The following is a 23,378-nucleotide window of genomic DNA, read 5'->3' as shown; positions in this document are numbered from 1 at the left end:
GAGAGAAATGCTGGACATGAAAAACAAAAGGGATTGTGGGTGTCTAAGAACATGGGACGACAAGGTCAATGGGGAGAGGGGAAAAGTAGAAAGGAGTCGTTCAAGGGGAAGTAAAGGAACGTGAGGGGAAAAAGGGGAGAAAAAGGTAGATTATTGATGGTAGGTTGACTAGTTAAAAAAGGCAATTATTGTGGAAAACATAGGGAGTTTAACCATGATTTTAATGAGCCAAATATTAAAGAAAAATATGTAGATGAGGGCAATTGAGTATAGGATATTAGGGAGATTAATTGAGCTCCTTACCACTAAGCTACTTACTTTCTTGCACATAAACGAACAAAATTAAAAATAAAAAAATGGGGCAACTTGTCCAGGCTAAATCTGTGTCACATGTGTGTCTTTGAGTCCATAACAAATGTTGGATCTCGAAATCATCAGGACATAACATGTAACCATGTGTTTGAGTCTTTTACCAAGTTCATCGGGACCATTTCATTTTATAAACTCGTTCTCATTCCTCTGTATCATAATTCAATATCTCCTTTCTATGCTCAACAAATCGGCTCTGACTTACCAAAATTTTCAATTATACAATTAAAGAACAAAAATTTAACAAATTTTATATCGTATGAACTTACCTTGCAAAATGGTAACACACCACGGTAGAGTCTACTCAATGGCTTTCCCTTTCTCTCGATCTTCTCTTGGCAGTTTCAAATCTTAATCTATAACATAATTTAATTCAATTTTCATCAAGCAAATATCATTCATCAGGTTATTATGCATATAATTAAGTTCAATTCATTCCATCACAATTCCTTCAAACATCACACAATATATAGTCGAGCCCTATTATAGCAACATTTATAGAAATTTCAAACTGGTTTCAAAATGTTTACACTTAATTCCTAATTTTCAAAACTAACAAATTTTCAATTTACAAAGTGGTCCTTTTTCATAACCTAATCATTGAACTCCACAATTTCAAGCATTCAATAATTGCAATCTCGTGAATCTTTAATAGTTTTAGAAACAAACACAACTGTAAGCTAGATTGAAGCACAATGATCCAAAAAATACAAAATCCATGTAAAATAGGCTTAAATTAGCTTACTATGCAAGAGCACAAAACCTGGTCGAATTTTCCTATCTTAACAAGAAAGAAGAATGGTCATGGAGAAGATGAAAGAAAATGAATTTTCCCTGCTCCATCTACTATGTCCTGATATATATATGATCTATGTAACACCCCAAACCTGGCCTAAGAGTTATGGCCGAATCTGGTGGTGTCACATTGAGGTGTTTAGTGTAAAACTTGTTGTTGAAATCTTTAAAATCACTTAATCATTTTGTTATTAAATGGTGATTCCAAAACGGTTTGTTCATTTCCAAGCGTGCATCATTAAAAAATAACCACTTTTAAAACGTTATAAATTTTCAAAAATCTCATTTATTGCGAAAACGTGGTGTCTTTGAAAACGATTACCTTTCGAAAACCCATATTATTCTACAACTATCAGTTTATATCAAACTAAATAAAAAAACTCCAATTTAAAGTTTATAACTTTAAAGAAACCTTTTTACATAAAAATACCCAAATTCAGTTACTTATAAATCAAAAGCTAAAAACGAAAGCTGATGTGGTTGTGTGGCCACCTCCGAGCCCCTCGCAGTACCGAATTAACTATGGCTGAGGATTACCTCCACAGTTAAGAGGAGAGGGTGAGTTTACGAAAACTCAATGTGTAATCCCTTATCAAACAGTCGGTATACAGAATAGAATCAGTCTAGGCTAGAGCCCTTTAACAATAACAATACAGTGTGGGCCTTAGCCCAACACAGAAACAGTGTGGGCCTAAGCCCGATACAGTATCAGTATGGTGCAAGTATGCAAACCCATCCCAATCCAGCCAACACACCACCCGTACCAATCCAACACACCATGTGGGGACAGAGTCGACCCACCGAACCCTCACACCAATATCACAGCATAGCTGCCAATAGTAATAATGCAGCAGAGCTGCCAGTAGTCAGAATGGCTAAGAGCCGTAAACAGGATAGCTATAAGCTATAAACAGAATGGCTACAAGCCATAAGTATAGTATTGTGATTGGGACAAAGCCATCAGTAGCAGTGATATGATCGGCACACAGCCATCAGTAACGGCAACATGATCGGTACAAAGCCATCAATAGCAGAGATATGATCGGTACACAGCCATCAGTAATAGTGAAATGATCGTCACACAGGCATCGGTAACAGTAATATGATCGGCATAAAGCCATCAGTAACGGTACTATGACCGGCATAAAGCCATCAGTAGCATCGCAAAGAAAGTCGCCAAGAATGATATCACAACAAAGTTGCGATAGTATATGTGGCCCACCACCATATGATGATTGTGGCGAGCCACCGATCGATACTTCCTCCATAACAGTATCCCAACCCCATGCAGTATGTCGTGTATGTAGAATGCCATGCTCAGAATCAGTCATTCAAATCACAAACAAATCAGTCATACCAAACACAGACAAATCAGTCATTTAACCATAGACAAAATAATTGTTTGACCTTGAGGGGCAAAAATAGTCATTTACTCACCAGGGCATTACAGTCATTTTACCCTACAGGGGTATTACAATTATTTTACCCTACAAGGATATTACGGTCATTTTATCCTATAGAGGTATTACGGTCATTTTACCTTACAGGGTTATTAAGATTATTTTACCCTCAGGGGCATTACGGTTATTTTACCTTACAGGGGTATTACCTTACAGTCGCCTCGAGCGACTCAGGTAACCTAATTGGTCACAACAGTGTAAACGGGCCTAAAGCCCATTACTCGGCCTAAGTGGGCCCACAGGCTCGTGTGGCCTGTTTAGCCCAGATTTCACCACAGCTATGTGATCTACATAGCCCAGTCTAGTATTTGCCACAAATAGCGGGTTTCATCTGTGTGGGGCCCACAAGACCATTAAGCCCACATGGCCCAACGTGGCCAATTACGGCCTAAGCCCATGAAAATGCTCATAGAGGCCTCCACAGTTTATCGCCCATGATTTGCACCTTCAGCTTTCCACACGAGCGATCGCACACTCATGTGGTCCCAAACATTGTATTTCAGCTTTTCGGCTTTTGCGGTTCTACAGTTAGAGTGAGGAGTTTACACACCTGATGCAATTTGCAGATTCCCTTCGATACGAACACTCTTATTCTGCAAATCAATGATCATCGCACCATTGGTTCCTGGGCAATGTACCAATCAGCCTCAACCACCACCAGTTAGGAATGGAAGCAATGAAGGTTGGAGAAAGCGACAGATACCTTGAAAGCCTCGTTGATCTCCTACATTCAGAACAAGGAACAAATGAGATGTGATTTATAGCTCTCCACAATAACAACCTCCCCAAATCCCAATATTCTCTCCTCAAATCTCTCCAAATATCCCTCATTGATATCCTCTAAGACTCATTCAAACTCTCACCCAACAGAGTTCAAAACCACCTCAAACTCCTACCGCCTCATGCTAGCAAAATAAATATCCTTTTTTCTTGCAATGGGATCAAACCCTAGCCCCCACAATAGCTCAACACGCCACTTGCCTCCTTGTCACAAGCTCTTTTGTGTCACATTTTGTCTTCAATTAACTAAAAGGTCTAAAGGCCAAAGTTCAGGTTCCTTTAAAAGGAAAACAAAAATAAATTGCAAGAGCCAAGACTTGAACCCAAGCTCTCTTATAACCTCAATGATGCCACAACTACTAGACCACATGCTTCCTTATGACATTTTTTTAACACAATAATTTAAAAGGCCTACATCCAAGCATTAAGGGTTTTATCCACTTAATACCAAAATATTTGCTAACACCCAGGTTTGAACCTAGGACTTCTTAGACACTTCCAAACACTCCTAAATCACTTAACCACTGAAGCAAACATTCAGTTATGCAAACTTTCCTAACCGTTCCCTTGCTCAAGGCCCAATACTTGTAAGCCCAAATTTTAGGGCATTACAATCTAATTACTATATAAAATTAACATTATTCTAGATAATGCCAACACTTAACCGACTACTATCTATAGAGAAAATGGCTAAGTTGTCATTTTAGGCCCTAATCGATAATGTATTATCATTAGTAATTAGAAATCCACAAGACTAAACTTTTACCACTTTTATAATTTAATCTTTATATTAAAATCAATTATCCAGACAATCAAATTAACAAACAAGGATTTCATATAACACTATAAAAGACACATAGATGTTAAATAATAAAACTTACAGACTAAATCACTAGTAAATGGGGTTATAAAACCACCGTTTTTGGTACCACTAAAATCGGGATGTTACAAAGCATGTCATATAGATTAGGGAGAATGCCACATTTATTTGTCATGATGATATTGATCATTTATGATTGAAATTGAAAATAAAAAAACTTACATGTTTTTAAAATATTGAGTGGGAGAAGGTCCTTAAATAAGACTTATGACCTCCATCAATGGTCTCTTGTGATGGCATGAAACGAATCTGCCCTAAGGTACACGTTGTCGTGTGGATTTCACTAATGAGACTTCCTGAAAGTAAGTAGAACTTTCTTATAATCGTATGATATTTGGACTAGCCTCTATTGTATGTATTATCATGCGACATATCAAGAAATTATTACTTCAAATAGGACAACTAGTCACAGCATGCTACTCGGTGGGATTGTCCCAAGATGACTTATTTGTGGTGCATGATACGATAGGTGTTGAGTTGATGGTTATACACTCAAGATCTTCTAGTTAAATTACTCTCCAAGAAGCTATGCTTAAGTTAGAATGATGGTCAAACGTTACACGATTATTAGTATGTGTGATGCCTAAGGAATTAGGTTCATGTACTAATTGGATGGAAATCAATGTTCTTACTAGTTGATCATGATCACCCCAAGGTGGCTTGATTCAGTGAGTGTAGGGATTATTGTTGCAACGACTTACAAATGTTTTCAAGATTTAATGTAAAACGCATGAATCATCCTAATGCATATCGTAATGTTGTAAAACATTTTGAAACATTTGTTTAATACAAAGATATTAATATATGAATGTTTTATTTTCAGTTCTAAAATGACACCAACTCCATTACTGAACATACTCACTAAAAACAAATTGAACAAAACTAACTATAAGGAATGGAAAATGAACTTGTTAATTGTCCTAATCTATGAGAAACTTAAATCAGTTCTTGATAATACATGTCCTCCGACCACTCGAGCTGAGGCCAGAAAACACCAGTCGGATTCTAATGAGATAGGTCATTGCAATATGCTGGAAAACGTGACTAGCACCCTATATAAGAAACTAAAGAGTTGTAAGACAACCCAAGCGATTCTGGATAAGTAGAACACATTTTTGGAGGCCAAGTTTTCTTGGGTCAATAATCTACTGTAACTAGCTTGATGAATGCCCAGAAAAAGCTTAGTACTCTGGTCAAAGACCATATGATAACTCTTATGGGATACTTTGTCAAAGCCACAAACAGTAAGGCTAATTTGGACCAGAACACTTAGATTGAGATGGTGTTCAAGAGCTTGTCCAAGGATTCTACTGGCTTTTTGGCCACATATAACCTTGGTGTTAAATTAAGCCTTATTCAATTATATATTTTGATATAACAAATTAAAGTGTTTGTGCATAAAAGTACAGTTGAGCAATTTGATAAAATGAAGTTGAAATGGTTTCAATTGAGTCAAACATTTTCAAATATGTTTTAACCATTTTCAAACAAGTTAGAATTGCTCTAGGACAAAAATTTTCGATACTTTTTGTCTAAGTATTGATATTTTACAAGATATTGATACCCCTCTGCTAATCGATACCAATTTGACATTTTGTTTCTTCCAAACCCTAGTAGGTATCGATCCGGTATCGATATTCCTACTCTAACGGTCATTGAAATCTGTATTAATTACAAAAAAATATTGAGACCTTTTTAGTAGGTATCGATACTCATTGCTACAAGTGCAGTTAATGACCTGGTGTTTCATCCCTAATGGCTATATTTACTTCCACAACAACCACAACGGTTGGAAATCAATTAGAGAGTGTAAATACCATCTTCTAAAGTTCTAGCAATAAGAAGACCGATGTTTAAAGTTTAAAGATAAACCAAAATAACTTAAAGCTTAATTCTTTCGTGCCTTTTCTTGTAGACACTTCTGAGCTTTCATTGTATTCATTTAGATCAAGTGTTCTTCTTTTTATTTGTGCTTAATTGGAAAACATCATGATCTTGTGAGGATTGTTTTCTTTGTTTACTTATTTATGTCTCGTTTGAGAGAGGGTTTATTCTTAAGGTTTAGGTAGAAACCTTAAGGGACTTGTATCTTAAGAGAGGGTTTATTCTTAAGATTTGCACTATAAATAACACTTTCAAACATGTTTTAGAGGGTTTTTTTTTCAATTTTTAGGTTAATTGTAGTGGTTGTTGCACTTTTCTTTTCTTTTCTTCTTATTTTTCTAGAAATAGGGTTTTCTTTTCTTCTCTTTTAGAATAGATTCTATCGGATTCTGTAGAGAGAAAGATTTCCTTTCCTATTGAAAGTAAGAAATTGTTTTTGGTTCTTTGTTTCATTTGAATTTTTTCGAGACCACACTCAAAGCGATTCGTGGTACTAGAATAGCGGAGACGATCGTTCTATTAAACCCAGAAACATCAAGGATCCATCTCACTAAAAGCACAAATCCTTTACGAGAAAAGTTTATTGTTATAAATATCATAAACTGGCTCAATTTTCAAATTTTTATTTTTCCACTATGCAAAAAAACCATTTTCAAACCAGAGTTTTTCCAACATCTTCCTATTTCCTTAGACTATGCAAATGATAAAAATCATGATCAATTAATTAATCAATTGTTAACTAAGCAAACAACTTATCTCGATTAGCTTACTTGCAACTCCTAACTAAGAATCTCCTCTCAGTCCCATCCTAATTTAGAATTACCAACTAAGTTCTTCTCCTAGTATCACTTAGAGAAGTAGTTGTCCTCTCAGTCTCACTACCTAGTACACTTATATCAAACTATTAAGGATAAACTCTCCTTTCAGACTCGTTTCTCTAGATATTCTATTAAAGGTGTCAATTCTAGTGTATTAAGCAATTCGATATAATTAACAACCAAATAATCAAGAACAAATATCACCTTAATCTAACAAATAACTAATCAATCAACCAATACCCAATTTAGCACATAATGAAATTTTAATTTCAAATAAGCATTTTATCAAACACATGGTAAGCCTAAAATAAAAGTAAAAAGTTTTAAAAAGGCTCATTTAATTGATGGAATTCTTGGAAGCGCAATTGTTTGATCGTCTATCCTTTGTAACATCTTCAACAAATTGAGAAGAAATAAATAAAAATAAAAAATATATATTGTAAAAGAGAATAAAAGAAAATCTTATTCTAAAAATAATAAGAAGAAAAGAAAAGAAAAGAAAAGTGTAGCAGCAACTAAAATTAACCTAAAAATGAAAAAAAAAAACCTCTAAAACATGTTTTAAAGTGTTATTTATAGTGCTAATATGTTTGACATAAAATAGACAAAATTAGCCCTTTCTTAATAATTAATAGCCTGTTTTGACTAAAGAATACCCTTGCAAATTTTATCCTGTCAGGTCTTGATGTCGTGACCCGCAGACATTGGTGTCGTGACTTTTCCAATATACTCATCCTAGATTTTCCTAGTAGCATTGGTGTCGCGACTCTAGCTCCTTGAATAATTAGGATCCTTCAACAGAGGTAATTGTCCTAGATGTTACGACTTTAGTAGCATAATGTCACGATCTTAACACTCGATGTATAGGGAGAGATAAAAGAACCCTGCTTGAATTAGTAGAACACAAATAATAATAATTTGATTAAAAAACTAGCCTCCTAGTTTAACTAGGAGAGGGTTTTTTAGGTCTCTTTTGTATTGAGTCTAATTATATGTGATTCATGGACTTTTAACCCAAATTTTATAATTTAATCCAACCGAATACATGTTATTCTATTTTCCAAAATAAATATTATTTATTAAGTTAATTTAATTAGATAAATTAATTTTCCAATTAAATAATTTTCTTAACCCAGTTCTAATTCCATTAAACTCATAACAACTTTACCGTAAAAGAATCTATAAGAAAATACATTTATTTCCATATCCAATGATTCACAATAACCAATTAATTTAATTATATTTTTAAACTTAAATTATTTGATTAAATAATAATTCAAAATTTTAAATTAATTCTTAAGCCATTTCTATACATAATGAAAAACCACATTCATTTACGAGTGTGGCCAATTTCTTTAACTTTATCTTTTTAACCATTTTTGGTCATTTGATTCTTTATACAATTCATTTATGGTTTCAATGAGCTAGTAGAGGGATAGATTGGACACATAAAATTGGGGCAAAAATAATTTATAATTAAGTGTCAGTTTTTCACTTATTAATTATAAACTCATTTAGTCACTGAGTAATTCCACTATAGTATTATGACTGAGCTCTCCTTAATAACATACCTTCATGAAAGCTACTCGGTCAGTGCTCGTCCAATGACCTTGTCGTAAGTGTGTTATCCCCAATATAATCCTATTTTATCTCATGATAATCATTACATCATCCTTCTTGAAAACTCAATCATTATGAAAATAGTAATTAAGTCATTTATCACAGAAACAAATGACCCATGGCCACATTTACTTTTCATCTATCATGGAATGTCGATGAGAGGATATCATTTACCCATTACTTTGGCTATGAATTTCACTATTGTTAATGATGCTACATACTGAAAAAGTCATATACCTAACAGACAAGCTTTCAGTTCCTTACATCAAAGTATACAAGTATACGAGTCACGCATAAATAATTCATCATCCACTCAAGATTAAGTTCTGCCACACTATGAACGTCACAATTGAATAAATCCATAAATAGATTTAAAATCAATTCTACTTGGGTCTTGTTCGATGTACTATCAGTCTAGTCAATCACATCTATGTTTCTATCTTTTGGGAGCCATATACTCTAATGCTGAAGACCAAGCATCTCTCCAACTGGACTGGATAGATAGCATATTAGTGTTTCAATCGGTTGATAGCATATTAGTGTTTCAATCGGTTTCCTAATTTCTGATTAGACTAAGGACATGTTTCTGTTCATCTACTAATATAAGTTTTCTTTTCATATTATGATCCAACCACGTAATAGCACTTAGTATGAGTTAAACATTAGATAACCAGTGAGTCAATATTTGCTTCCATTTTTATTTACATACAAAAACCATTAAGGACAATATAAAAGAATATTAATGCAACTTGTGGATATTTTTATTAAATCAATCATTAGAGAAAATACAAGTATATAAACGAGTATACTTGTTAAGTTCAATTTTAGCTTACCTTATTCAACTAAATTATTTAAATTATTGATTAATTTCGATCAATTGAATTTTAATTAGCCTAAATTACATTAAGTACATTCCATGCCGTAATAATTTGTTTTCGCTCCAATTCAACAATTCAATGTTAATTTTAAGCCATGCGCAGGTTAGGGACATTTGGATGTTCGAATGAGCTCAATTTGGAAATTGATTTTCACGAACAAAATTGTTGGTTAAGGAGCATTGTATGCTGGTTTCGAACATTAAATTAAAGTGGCCAACTCGACCGCAAAAGATCTTGACAGTAAAGAAAAATTCGGTCCATTATAAGGTGCAATAGACCGACACCATGAAACCAGTCGGCAAGGGAATTATTATTCATTCTCCAAATTTCCTTCTTGCTAACGGTGGCCAACTCTAATCAAATCAAGGAAATCAAATCAGCCTTGAAGAGTTTAATTAAAGTAAAACTCTAGTAGGCTGGAGCTATTTTTATGCGACGGGTTCAGCTAGGGAAAAGGGGGATAAGATCAAATTTTGTTTTGAATTCTTGGAGGTTATTATTGTTCCATAAATAGAGGTGACCAACAGCTGAAAAAGGGAGTAAAAAAATAGAGAAGAACAGAGCAGAAGGGCGTGGAACTCGAGCAAGGAAAAGCTCTAATTGAACCAGCAAAAGCCAATCAAGCAGTTGGAGTAGTAGCCCAAAATTTCAGTCAATTGAGAGAAGGGAAGCTCGATGATTTGAGGAATTTTTCTCTTTCCAAGATTCAATTTGTAATTCATGTTGTTTACAATTGATTTTGGTTTTGTTTTACCTGCTATGAGTGGCTAAATTACTTACGCTTAGTTAGACACTTATGAAACCTAGCACAAGGAATTTGAAAATTTATTTTGTTTTAAATTCGAATTTGGCATTCTTGAATTTCTTGTTTTTATCGTTCAGGGAATTTTTTCTAAATCAATTAGATTGATCGGCTATTTAATTTATGAATTTTCTTATAATCATCTAAGTGAAAATTGAGTAATCGAATTTCTTAATTAGACTTAGAGTTGGTGATGATTAATTGGCCTGCAGCTAATTAGAGCAATTACGGATTTAATTTTAGAAGCCGCTGGACGATTTTTCTTTGATTAATGTAGGGTGAAGTCTCTGAAATACTAAATGCACCTTTAATTAGTTAAAGAAGAGATAATTAAAGGTAGATTCTCAATTATGAATGTTTTCTAATTGAATAAAATTTATTAGAGATAGGAAGTCGCTTCGTAAGTGATTTTTCAGCCTTGCTGCTGATTTAGTCTATTAAAATAAGTTAAAGTCACAAAGGACTTGTGATTGGTGGATTAAGGCGTCGATAACTAAGCATACTTTCTCTTTAACTTGATAATTTTTCAGCATTCACAATTTCAGCTAAAACTTATTCGCTACTTTAGATTATTTTTAGCAAACGTAGAAACATAAACCCCCTTTTTTTTTTCTCTTTCTCGCATGCATTTTACATTACCTTAATCACAAATCTCTTCAAATAGATTTAATGCAAGCTTCTTCATGGGACGATTCCCTATTTACCCTAGATTACCAGTTAATGTTGGTTGAATAGCGGATTTAATTCGGTAGTCGTAAATTACAGCTACCAAATTGTGGCGCCGTTGTTGGGGAAGCGACGTAGTCAAATCTATTTGATTTTCAGAACTTTTTTTTTCTTATTTTTGTCTATACAGGTAGATTAATTCCTTTAGTATATGTTATTAAGGGGTGGACGATGAACATCGAAGTTCCCTGTTAACATCACCGATCAGCAAGTCGAATCTCACAATTTCCACATTGAACCTAACGATTTAGAGGACATCGACATGGCCAACCAGACCTTGAAGCAATTGGCTGCACCAAACTTGGCTGCACAACCACCATCTATCACTTATCCCGCCCTTGATAGGCCATTAAAACTCAATTCGAGATTCCTGAATTTCTTACCGAAATTCAATGGACTACCAGGTGAGGACCCTTATCGACATATAAATGAATTTATAATTACTTGTTCAACTATGCAGCCAGATGGCATTGAAGAGGAACAAATCAAGGTCCGAGCCTTTCCTTTCTCGTTACAAGGTTTGGCGACCGCCGGGTTCATTCACAACTTGGACAGGGTTACATAAAGCTTTTCTTGAGAAGTTTTTTTTGGGACCAAGGATAGGGTCAATTAGGAAAGAAATTTGTGGAATTAAGCAACTGGTAGGTGAGTCACTATATGAGTATTGGCAAAGATTTAAACGGCTATGTGCGAGCTATCCACAACATCAGATTACTGAGAAGCTTTTAGTACAATATTTTTATGAGGGGTTGACGCCACAAGATCGAGGAATGATTGATGCAGCGAATGGAGGTGCACTGGTTGATAAAACACCGGAGCAAGCCCGAAATTTGATTGCTAATATGGCACAAAATACATAACAATTCGGTCTCAGGAGGTCCGACTTGGGTAAACGAATGGATGAGGGTCAATCGAGTATGATAGAGGCTCAGTTAGCTAATTTAACAGCTATGGTAAGCAAGTTGATGATTGGATAATTCGAAAGCTTCACTATGTGGCATTTGTTGTTTAGAAGGTCATACCACAGGTATGTGTCTAACATTACAGGAAGGGGAAGCTAACGCTGTCTTTCCAAATCAGAGAAGGTATGATCCATACTCGGCTACTTATAATGAGGGATGGAGAGATCACACTAATTTTAGATATCAAAATCGAGCCACACCCCTAGGATTTGAGCAGCACAATTCTCGACCATATAATATGTCACAACCAAACCATCAAAACCTCAGTGCCAAAACCAAGACCCATACCATGCTTGAAAAAATGATGAAGATGATGTCTGACCAAAGACGTTTCGTAAGGTACAAGTTAATATTCCATTGATTGATGCAAACTAAGTTTTTGAAAGAATTATGCACATCTAAAAGGAAATTAATTGGAAATGAGAAGACTAGCTTAGGCGAAAATGTATCTGCGATATTTCAAAAGAAACTTCCAACTAAATGTAAAGATCCGGGAATGTTTTTGATACCTTGTAAGATAGGAGACCTTAAACTTGATAGAGCTATGCTTGATTTAGGAGCTTCTATAAATGTCATGCCTAGGAGCATCTACGATAAGGTACAGTTAGGTTCATTAAAAGGAACAGGACTGATAATTCAACTCGCTGATAGGAGTAATGCATATCCTGATGGCGTCTTAGAATATGTTCTAGTACAAGTAAATGAGTTAGTCTTTCCGGCTGATTTTTATGTTTTAGACATGGGACCTAATGATAATTTGATTGATGTACCTTTACTTTTAGGCAGACCTTTCCTGAAGACCGCTAGAACAAAAATTGATGTTCATAAAGGGAATTTAACTATGGAATTTGATGGTGAGATAATAAAATTTGATGCTATGAGATATCCCACTGATATTAATTCTGTGTTTGCCCTTGATGTAATTGATAATTTTGTTCAAGATGTTTATGAATTAGGAGGGGATGACGAGTTAAAAAGTGTTCTAGTTAAAAGCATTTTTGATATCAATGAGCATGAATGCATCATTTCTGATTCCTTAATTAATTCGGTTTGTGTATTAGACTTGCCCACATTGACACGCTTCAAGCCGGTTCTCCCTAGCCTTATGGTGACTGATAGGCAAGTTCCTTCACTGATTGCACCACCTAAATTGGAGTTAAAAGAGCTGCCAGAAAATTTAAAGTACACCTTTTTAGGTGAAAATCAAACCTTGCTATTAATAGTATCAAATGCCTTAACTGAAATGCAAGAATCCAAGCTGCTTAAAGTTCTTAGGGAACATAGAGAAGCCTTCGGTTGGACACTAGCTGATATTAAGGGACTTAGTACGACTTTATGCACTCACAAGATTGCCTTAGAACCAAACTCGGTCCCTAAAAGAGACCCCTAACGCCGATTGAATCCACCGATGATGGAGGTGGTTAAGACTGAAATTTTAAAATGCTTAGAAGCTGATGTTATTTATCCTATAGCCGATTCAGAATGGTTCAGTCCGATTCATGTTGTCCCTAAGAACGGAGGAACTACAATAGTTACCAACACAGAAGGGTTAGAGATTCCTACAAGAGTGCAGAATGGTTGGCGGTTTGTAAAGACTATAGGAAGCTGAACAAAGCCACTAAAAAAGACCACTACCCCCTCTCATTCATGGATCAAATGCTAGAAAGGCTAGCTGGTCGCTCACATTTTTGTTTCTTAGATGGCTATTTAGGTTATTTACAGGTACCCATCGCACTTGAGGATCAAGAGAAGACCACTTTTACTTGCCCGTTTGGAACTTACGCCTTCAAAAGAATGCCTTTCGAATTGTACAATGCACCAGTCACGTTCCAACGAGGTATAACAAGTATTTTTTCAGACTTTATTTCACATTTAATGAAAGTATTTATGGATGACTTTACTGTTTATGGTGATTCATTTGATCAATGTTTGCATCATCTTGTGTTAGTACTTAGGCATTGCATTGAGACTAAACTGATTTTGAATTTTGAGAAATGTCATCTTATGGTTGAGAAGGGTGTAGTGTTGGGGCATGTTGTCTCAGCTAAAGGTTTAGAAGTTGACCAAGCCAAAGTCGAGGTGATTAAAAATCTGCCTTATCCGAGTACTGTGAAAGGAATTCGATCCTTCTTGGGGCATGTAGGTTTTTACAGTCGGTTCCTTAAGAATTTTTCGCAAATATCTTCATCTTTATGTGCATTGCTAGGTAAGGATGTTACGTTTGAATTTAATGAGACCTGTAAAAAATCTTTTGATGAATTAAAACTGAAATTGATTACTACACCTATCATTCAAGGAACAAATTATGCATTACCCTTTGAGATTCTATGTGATGCTAGTGATAAGGCTGTTGGTGCGACACTAGGACAAAGAAATGGTAGGGAGTCTTATATTATTAGGTATGCTAGCGAGCTATTAAACCCAGCTCAGTGCAATTACACTACGACCGAGAAAGAACTCTATGCCATAGTCTTTGCCTTAGAAAAATTTAGAGCATATTTGTTAGGAGTCAAAGTCGTTGTTTTTTCTGATCATAGTGCTCTTAAATATTTGTTGCATAAAAAAGAAGCCAAGCCCAGATTGATTAGGTGGATTTTGCTCTTGCAAGAATTTGACCTGGAAATTAAAGATAAGAAAGGTAAAGAAAACCTTGTGGCTGATCATTTGAGCAGGATAGAGACTAGGGACGTGGGGAGTGAACCGAGTGATTTATTTCCCGATGAGAGACTGTACAGTATGACTAGTGCCTTGCCATGGTATGCTGACATAGTGAACTACTTAGTGATTAAAGAGTTTCCCACGAATGCTCCTAGGAACTTGAGAGAGAAAATTAGAAGTCAAGCCCGATTTTACTTATGGGAAGAGCCATACCTTTGGTGATTTTGTAGTGACCAAATAATTAGGCGTTGTGTCGATGATAGTGAAATAGAATCGGTGCTTAATTTTTGTCATAGTCGAGAAGGTGGAGGACATTGTGGGCCTAAGAGAACAGCTCATAAGATACTTGAGTGTGGGTTATTCTGGCCAACTATTCATAAGGACTCATACGCATTTTGCAAAAATTGTGCCTCATGTCAAAAAACCGGCATTTTAGGTAGCAGGAATCAAATGCCATTACATAATTTTTATGTTTGTGATATATTTGATGTATGGGGTATTGATTTTATGGGGCCTTTTTCTTCTTTTTTCGGTTATCTATACATTCTTGTGTGTGTTGATTACTTGACGAAATGGGTGGAAGCATTTCCAACTAGGGCCGATGATGCTAAAACTGTAGTGAAATGTCTTAAGACTAACATCTTAAATAGATACGGAGTACTAAGGGCTATAATTAGTGACAAGGGTACACATTTCTGTAATAGAACCTTGAGAGCCTTATTTGCACAATTTGGTGTCACCCATAAAGTATCGACTGCTTATCACCCTCAAATCAATAGGCAAGCCAAGAGTAGTAACAAGGAAATTAAGGGAATTTTGGAGAAAATTGTTAAACCCAATAGGAAAGATTGGAGCCAACCGTTAGATGAAGCATTATGGGCCGTTCGAATGGCTTACAAAAAGTCAATAGGGATGTCGCCTTATAGGGTTGTTTTTGGAAAGGCATGTCATCTTCCCGTAGAGCCTGAATATAGGTCATTTTGGGCTGTTAAGCAATGCAATTTGGATTATAGTTTGGTAGGTGAAGAGCGCAAGTTGAAGCTGCAAGAATTGGAGGAGTTGCACTTAGAGGCATATGACAATTCGGTCATCTACAAGGGTAAGTTGAAGGCATTTCGTGACTCAAAGCTGATTCGCAAGGAATTTAAGGTGGGGGAAAAGGTACTACTATTTAATTCTAAGCTTAAACTGCTTCCCGGTAAGTTAAAATCAAGGTGGCTTGGACCATTTATAATAACCGAGGTGCATCATCATGGGGCAATCGAAATTAGGAGCCTCGAAACTAATAAAATTTTCAAGGTGAATGGTCACAGGTTGAAACATTTTCATGAAGAGGAGCAAGTAGCTTGGTTGGAGGAGATCAATCTTGAGGATCCATGAGAAATTACGATGTCGAGCCAACGACTTAAAACAAAGGCGCTTGTGGGAGGCAACCGACGTATTCAGGGAAGTTTTCTTTTATCTTTTCCATTATTATTGTTTCTTTCCATTGGTAATTTTTAATTTTCTTTTGCATTAGGGGCAATGCAAACATTAAGTATGGGGAAGAATCAATTCATTGATTTTCTAACATATTTTATGCTTGTTTTAATTTAGCAAATTTCATAAATTTTATTAAAATTTCTTTAAATATTAAAATAAAAGAATGAAGGTGTATTTTATGAATTCAAGATTGATTGTGATGGATGTATGTCGATTGGTTGGGATTAATTTTGTTTTCAATTGACTGATTTTAGTTCGGGAAAAGAAGAAAAAAAAACTTGATTTTGTACTTTTAAATTGAAGAGGTTTTAAAAAAAGAAGAAGAATTTTTTTTTAGTCTGCTTAATTGATCAATTATGTGGTCCTAGTGAGGAGTTTGAGCCTAGAGAGTAAGTTGGGACATCCATGCCAACTTGAGAGGTTACTATTCGTTCATGTGTGTTTATTGTTATCGACTGTCAATTACTCTAGAACTTGCTTTAGATCTTATCACGGCTAGTGATGCATTTGATTTCCATTAATATGATTTAAGAGGCAGTAGGAATTAAGCCACAATTACTTATAAAAGTCGACCTTGACATTATTCCAATTAGTTAGCAAATTTGAAGCCTTAATTTCCCATTTTTTATGAACCTCTACAAATTGAACCAAAGCCTGAATCAACTCACCTTCTTAGGCTAGTTAATTCAGTTTGGAAGTTCATCTTAATTTCGACATATGTTGGCCAAATTGGGGTAGTTTTTAGCTGGAAATTAAGGGTTGATTTTCTTAAGGAAAAATCAGTAAGTTGCAGCCTTCCTATTGAATTAAATGAACGAAGCATTATGTGATCACAATGAAGTGGATCGGCTAAATCAAGTGGTATGGAAATGAAAACGATGAAAGGCTGATTGAATTAGTCATCTACTCTTGAAAAGAAAAAAAAGAAAGAAAAAAAGAGAAATAAGAGAATTGATGACTTCCGAATGATTTTACTAGCCTAAGAGAACTAGCTCCACCATCCAAATAAATTCCTCCCGTCCACCGCACATTACCTCGGCCCCGTTACAACCTTTATTTAGCCTCGATTATATTTATGGAATTTTATGTGTTATGTTATAGATAAGGTGGACAAGCAAGCCTATGGTGGTTAATTACTGTCGATTTCAATTTAAGAGCAACATACTAGCCTAAACACATTGAGTGGTGAGTGTTAATCATTTTCTCTTCCTTCAGTGAGGATTGATCAAAAGAAGCATTCATAAATTTTGATTAATTTTGATTTCTTGTGGATTTAAAGTAGATTTTCTTTTCTTTGATAAACCAAAATCTAGGACTGTTGATTTCAAAAAAATTCATCCCAAGCATGAACGATACAACAACTCGTGATTAAAACTTGATTTTTTGAGAGCCTTCTTGATTCTTTTCGACTTGATTGCTCAGGGATAATCAATAGTTTAAGTATGGGGGAGTTTGTTAAGTTCAATTTTGAGCTTAACTTATTCAACTAAATTATTTAAATTATTGATTAATTTCTGATCAATTGAATTTTAATTAGCCTAAATTATATTAAGTTCATTCCAGGCCGTAATAATTTGTTTTCGCTCCAATTCAACAATTCAATGTTAATTTTAAGCCATGCGCAGGTTAGGGACATTTGGATGTTCGAATGAGCTCAATTTGGAAATTGATTTTCACGAATGAAACTGTTGGTTAAGGAGTATCGTATGCTGGTTTCGAACATTAAATTAAAGTGGCCAATTCGACCGCAAAAGATCTTGACAGCAAAGAAGAATCTGGTCTATTATAAGGTGCAATAGACCGACACCATGAAACCAGTCGGCAAGGGAATTATTATTAATTCTCCAAATTTCCTTCTTGCTAACAGTGGCCGACTCTAATCAAATCAAGGAAATCAAATCAGCCTTGAAGAGTTTAATTAAAGTAAAACTCTAGTAGGCTGGAGCTATTTTTATGCGACGGGTTCAGCTAGGGAAAAGGGGGATAAGATCAAATTTTGTTTTGAATTCTTGGAGGTTATTATTATTCCATAAATAGAGGTGACCAATAGCTGAAAAGGGGAGTCGAAAAAAATAGAGAAGAACAGAGCAGAAGGGTGTGGAACTCGAGCAAGCAAAATCTCTAATTGAACCAGCAAAAGCCAATCAGGCAATTGGAGTAGCAGCCCAAAATTTCAGCTAATTGAAAGAAAGGAAGCTCGATGATTTGAGGAATTTTTCTCTTTCCAAGATTCAATTTGTAATTCATGTTGTTTACAATTGATTTTGGTTTTGTTTTACCTGCTATGAGTGGCTAAATTACTTACGCTTAGTTAGACACTTATGAAACCTAGCACAAGGAATTTGAAAATTTATTTTGTTTTAAATTCGAATTTGGCATTCTTGAATTTCTTGTTTTTATCGTTCAGGGAATTTTTTCTGAATCAATTAGATTGATCAGCTATTCAATTTAGGAATTTTCTTATAATCATCTAAGTGAAAATTGAGCAATCGAATTTCTTAATTAGACTTAGAGTTGGTGATGATTAATTGGCCTGCAGCTAATTAGAGCAATTATGGATTTAATTTTATAAGCCGCTGGAGGATTTTTCTTTGGTTAATGGAGGGTAAAGTCTCTGAAATACTAAATGCACCTTTAATTTGTTAACGAAGAGATAATTAAAGATAGATTCTTAATTATGAATGTTTTCTAATTGAATAAAATTTACTAGAGATAGGAAATCGCTTCGTAAGGGATTTTTCAGCGTTGCTGCTGATTTAGTCTATTAAAATAATTTAAAGTCACAAAGAACTTGTGCTTGGTGGATTAAGGCGTCGATAACTAAGCATACTTTCTATTTAACTTGATAATTTTTCAGCATTCACAATTTGAGCTAAAACTTATTCGCTACTTTAGATTATTTTTAGCAAACGTAGAAACATAAACCCCCATTTTTTCTCTTTCTCGGATGCATTTTACATTACCTTAATCTCAACTCTCTTCAAATAGATTTAAAGCAAGCTTCTTCGTGGGACGATTCCCTATTTACCCTATATTACCAGTTAATGTTGGTTGAATAGCGAATTTAATTTGGTAGTCGTAAACGACAGCTACCAATACTACACTTAGGGCACAAGATCCAACAATAGAAGGCCTTAAGCAATTAATAGTGTTATTAGCAGTTAAAGACAAGGAAAAGAAGTAGCAACTAGATCAGAGTCTTGAGTAGTATCTGGAGCTTATGCCATTCGAACCAAATAAGAAGGAGATTCTCTTGATGTAATAACTAATACTTTCTCTTTATTTGACACTTCTATGTTGGTTTTAATTGATCTTAGTTTAGGCAATATATTAGCATTGCATTAGAAAGGGAAAGGGAATTCCCGATGGAATATGTTGAAAATAAATTCTTAGTCACTAACCTTTTTGGGAAAATTTAAAAACTAAATAAAGTCTTATGTTGATTAAAAGGAAAAGGTGTCAAATATAATGTGTGAGAAAAAAGTGTTTCTAAAAGTGTCTCTGTGGAGAAATGTTCTTTGGTTTAGTAGGAAAGGAAAGTTGAGTCCAATTTTTATTCAACCATATGATGTTTTGGAGCGTATTGGACTAGTAGCTTATCGGTTGGATTTACCACCAGAATTGGAAAAAATTCACTATGTCTTTTATGTACCGATGTTGAAAAGGTTCCGATTTGATCCATTACATGTGCTTATATTACAAGCTATTGAGATACAACTTGATTTGACATATGAAGAATAACCAGTTAAAGTTCTTACTCAAGAAGTGAAAGAATTAAGAAATAAGTGATTTCTTTTAGTAAAATTATTATGTAAACACCATAAACTTGAGTAAGCAACATGGGAAAGTGAAGAAGTCATAATATAATAGTATCCTCAACTATTCGAGTCAAGTAATTTTAAAGGACGAAATTTTATTTTAAAGGGGGAGAAATGTAACATCCCCAATACCCCTTGAGTCTGGAACAACGTTAAATTGAGAGTAAATGTATTAAAATTTAGGAAGGTCATAAAATAGGAATTATTAGTATTAGTAAAGAGTGAAGATAGATATTGAAGGTAATTGAAAATACTCGTATGTTGAGAGAAATAAATCTTAATAAATCTTAGATATTGACTACATTGTAAGAATGTGAAAAATATTAGGTTAACAATGAGAAAACTAAAAGATGAAATAATTAAACTGAATTCAAGGAAAAAGAAGATACACTATAGGTGAAAAAATAGTATGATTCATGAATGGTATTGTAAGAAAGTTGAAGGACTAAATGGGAAATATTCAAATTATGAAATTATCACATGAATTTTGATTAAGGACTAGATTGTGTAAAATTGTGATTGGTTAGAATATTTAAGAATTATTTTATTTTAGTTAATGACTAAGCTGATAAAGGATGAAAAGGAAAAAATGGTCATCATCATCTTTGTGTCGTCCCCTCTAGAATGAAAGAAACAAACTTCTAAATTTTTATGTTTTAGTCTTTTTCCACCATTTTCAAGCCTTCCAAGTTCAATTCCTTCAATTTCGTAAATAAATTAGGAGTAGAATCAACAAAGTAATAACCTAGAAACCTTAGTTTCAAGTGGAAAGAAAGTACGCTAATGTAGGAGGAGAGAGAAATTTAAGTTTAAGTAAAATCCTAAGGGTTTATAGTAAGAATGATAAGGCTTTTCATGAATTTCATATTTATTTAATTCAAAATACATGATAACAATGTTTCTTTATTTTATTAATATTGAAATATTTATATATTTATTTGAAAATGAAGAAAAGGAGAATAAAAGAGAGTCACAAGTAGGTGACAAAGGAAAGGAGAGAACAAGGAGTGTAGGAAGAAGAAGAAAGGAAAGGAGAGAACAAGGAGTGTAGGAAGAAGAAGAAAGCTTTTCTCAAGCCTTTGGTTGTAAGTAAAATTAGAATTTTACTTAGCCTAAATAATTTTGATTAGTAAGTTTAATCAGATGTATTAGTATTTAGATAATTTTAATTATTAACTATTGTGTTATGCTTAAATAAAAAATTGATTAAGAATGATGGAATTAATTATTTAATTCCATTTACTAAGTTAATTCTTATAGTGAATTGATAGAATGATGAGGAAAAGACTAAACGCAAAATGTGTAAAAGTGACATGTGAAATGTAATTGTATCATGATAATGGATATGGAATATTATTATGAGATAGTGTGTTTTATTTCATGTGTCAAGGAAATATTATTATAGTGTTTATTGAATTTTTATAACAATGACTAAATTGGAAAGAGTTCAAAGTATGTAAGTTCTATTCGAAATGTAAAAGTGAAGTTGATTCTGTTATATTTGTCCATGTAGACAATATATGAACTAGTAGGATATAGATTACATGCTATTAGGAAACATTTAGTGTGCTCTCTGTTCTATTAATGCACTTTTGTGCCACTCTATTCGATTATTGCACTTCATTGCATCTTTGTATTATTTTGTATATCATGCATGTTTTGTTAAGTTTACATTAGGAATTTATTAGATAATAAAGGATAAAATAAAGTTATGATCAATATGACACGTTTATGTGCTAAGTGAAAGGAAATGATGGTGAATTGAATTATATTGAATAAGTTATAATATGGAAGTTCTAATGTTATTATGTTCCAAACTTAATATAATATTAATGTACATTATTTACATTTATTTAATGTAAAGGTCAGTTTAATTCTCATCGTACTTATTATGCTTTCACAAGTTTAATGTGTTATTTTTCAATACGTCGGTAAAGACTTGAAGTGAAGTTTTGTCGAGGATTGGTCTCTTCATGACCTTTGCCAAACATGAACATTTGAACTAGAAATATTACAGTAGAAAGATATGAAATTAAAGAAGTGGTGTCTGTAAGTACACATGTCAAATTGTACTCTAGTATTGTACCACGAAGAATAGGAAGTACTGCGAGGATCGTACCTAAGGGGGGATGGATTAAACTTGATATTATTTTCTACAATAATAGGTCTAAATAGTAATAACTGAAAATTATATTAAGAAAAAAAACAATAAAGTTTAAGATCACAAAACAAACTAAAATTACTAAAAATAAATTAACAATCAATGAAATCTCAAATAGCAGGCAGAAGATTAACTAGCTTCTGTGTCTATAATTAACTTCAAAACTTGGGTTTTAGTGAATTAGCTAATAACATACCAAATTTTACCTTTCGACCTCTAACTAATTAATTAATCAGTAAAAACCCACTTATCTTTTCACCTCGCAGTTTAAAATTAGGATAAATTATGAGGTGCTTGGTAGACTTTATCCTGTCGACCTATCTACCTAGATTACTTCCTAGGGTCATCAATCTTAAAGTTTAAGCATGCATAATTTAAACCAACTAATTCTAAGATAAACCTTCATTCTCTAGCTAATTACTCTCACGTCCACTCGCTAATCTTCCTAAAGGAATTAGCCACACATGAATCTAAATATCATTTCCCTTAGAAATAATTTAATCACGCAAAACAAACAAATTAAACTAAAACAAGAGGATAATAGAAATTGATCTGTTTGAAATGTTGAATTTGCTCATCCTTTAATAGCTAGCGAGATTCAATGATTGCAAGAGAAAAGTAAAAGAAAAATATTGAAATACTAAATAACGAAGTCTTAGACTCCAATTTAATCCAAGTGAGAAACAAGAAAATAAATTGTTTTAAAACTGAAAGAAAAACTAAAGCTACTGTCTAAACCTAACTAATGGCCTCCTAACTTGCCTCCCATAGCTTAGCCTAAACTTTACTACTTATAGGCATAATTAGCTAACCTAATTAGGTCAAATACAAGACTAAAATCAAATCAATATGGTTTGCGCAGAAAAAAACCCTTGATTAATTTTTGGCCTTCGTCACAGCTATGTCATGACACTTGGAAGGCATGTCATGACACACAACTTCGAACCTAACTTCTGCAACTCGTTCTATTATGTTGCGACCCTAGAAGCTCATGTTGCGACCCAGTGTTGTTTCTGATGCTCCTAGGCCTAAAAATAGTGTCATGTGCACTTGATTAAGCTAGTTAAAACTACCTTAGGCCCGTATCGGCCCATTAGGTCAACTAAAGCTAAATTATGTGTAAAAATACTTAATTTACTAGAGATTAAATCTTAGTTACTAAAATCGAAAATGCATTAAAATAAAATATTTAAAACAAGATTGTTAAGTGCCAAAAAGAGTCTAATTTGCCACAATGAATTGTGACAGGTCACTTCACATCTTATCACATCCTAAATACTTGGAG

At 34.0% G+C, this 23,378-nt stretch overlaps 1 protein-coding gene across 1 annotated transcript; it reads left to right on the top strand.

Annotated features, from left to right (window-relative positions):
• The first annotated feature begins 11,908 nt into the window (after window positions 1-11,908).
• On the top strand, window positions 11,909-13,364 carry LOC105797554 (uncharacterized). The gene is made up of 3 exons (XM_012627509.1): window positions 11,909-11,965; window positions 12,060-12,097; window positions 12,380-13,364. Exons 1-3 carry the CDS (start codon window positions 11,909-11,911, stop codon window positions 13,362-13,364), a joined length of 1,080 nt encoding a protein of 359 aa, XP_012482963.1.
• Window positions 13,365-23,378: the final 10,014 nt, after the last annotated feature.

This window comes from Gossypium raimondii, chromosome 9 (genome assembly GCF_025698545.1).
Source record: "Gossypium raimondii isolate GPD5lz chromosome 9, ASM2569854v1, whole genome shotgun sequence".
In the NCBI taxonomy this organism is placed as follows: Eukaryota; Viridiplantae; Streptophyta; class Magnoliopsida; order Malvales; family Malvaceae; genus Gossypium; species Gossypium raimondii.
Note: the sequence above shows the minus strand (reverse complement) of the source record. Positions and strands in the feature narration are given on the sequence as shown.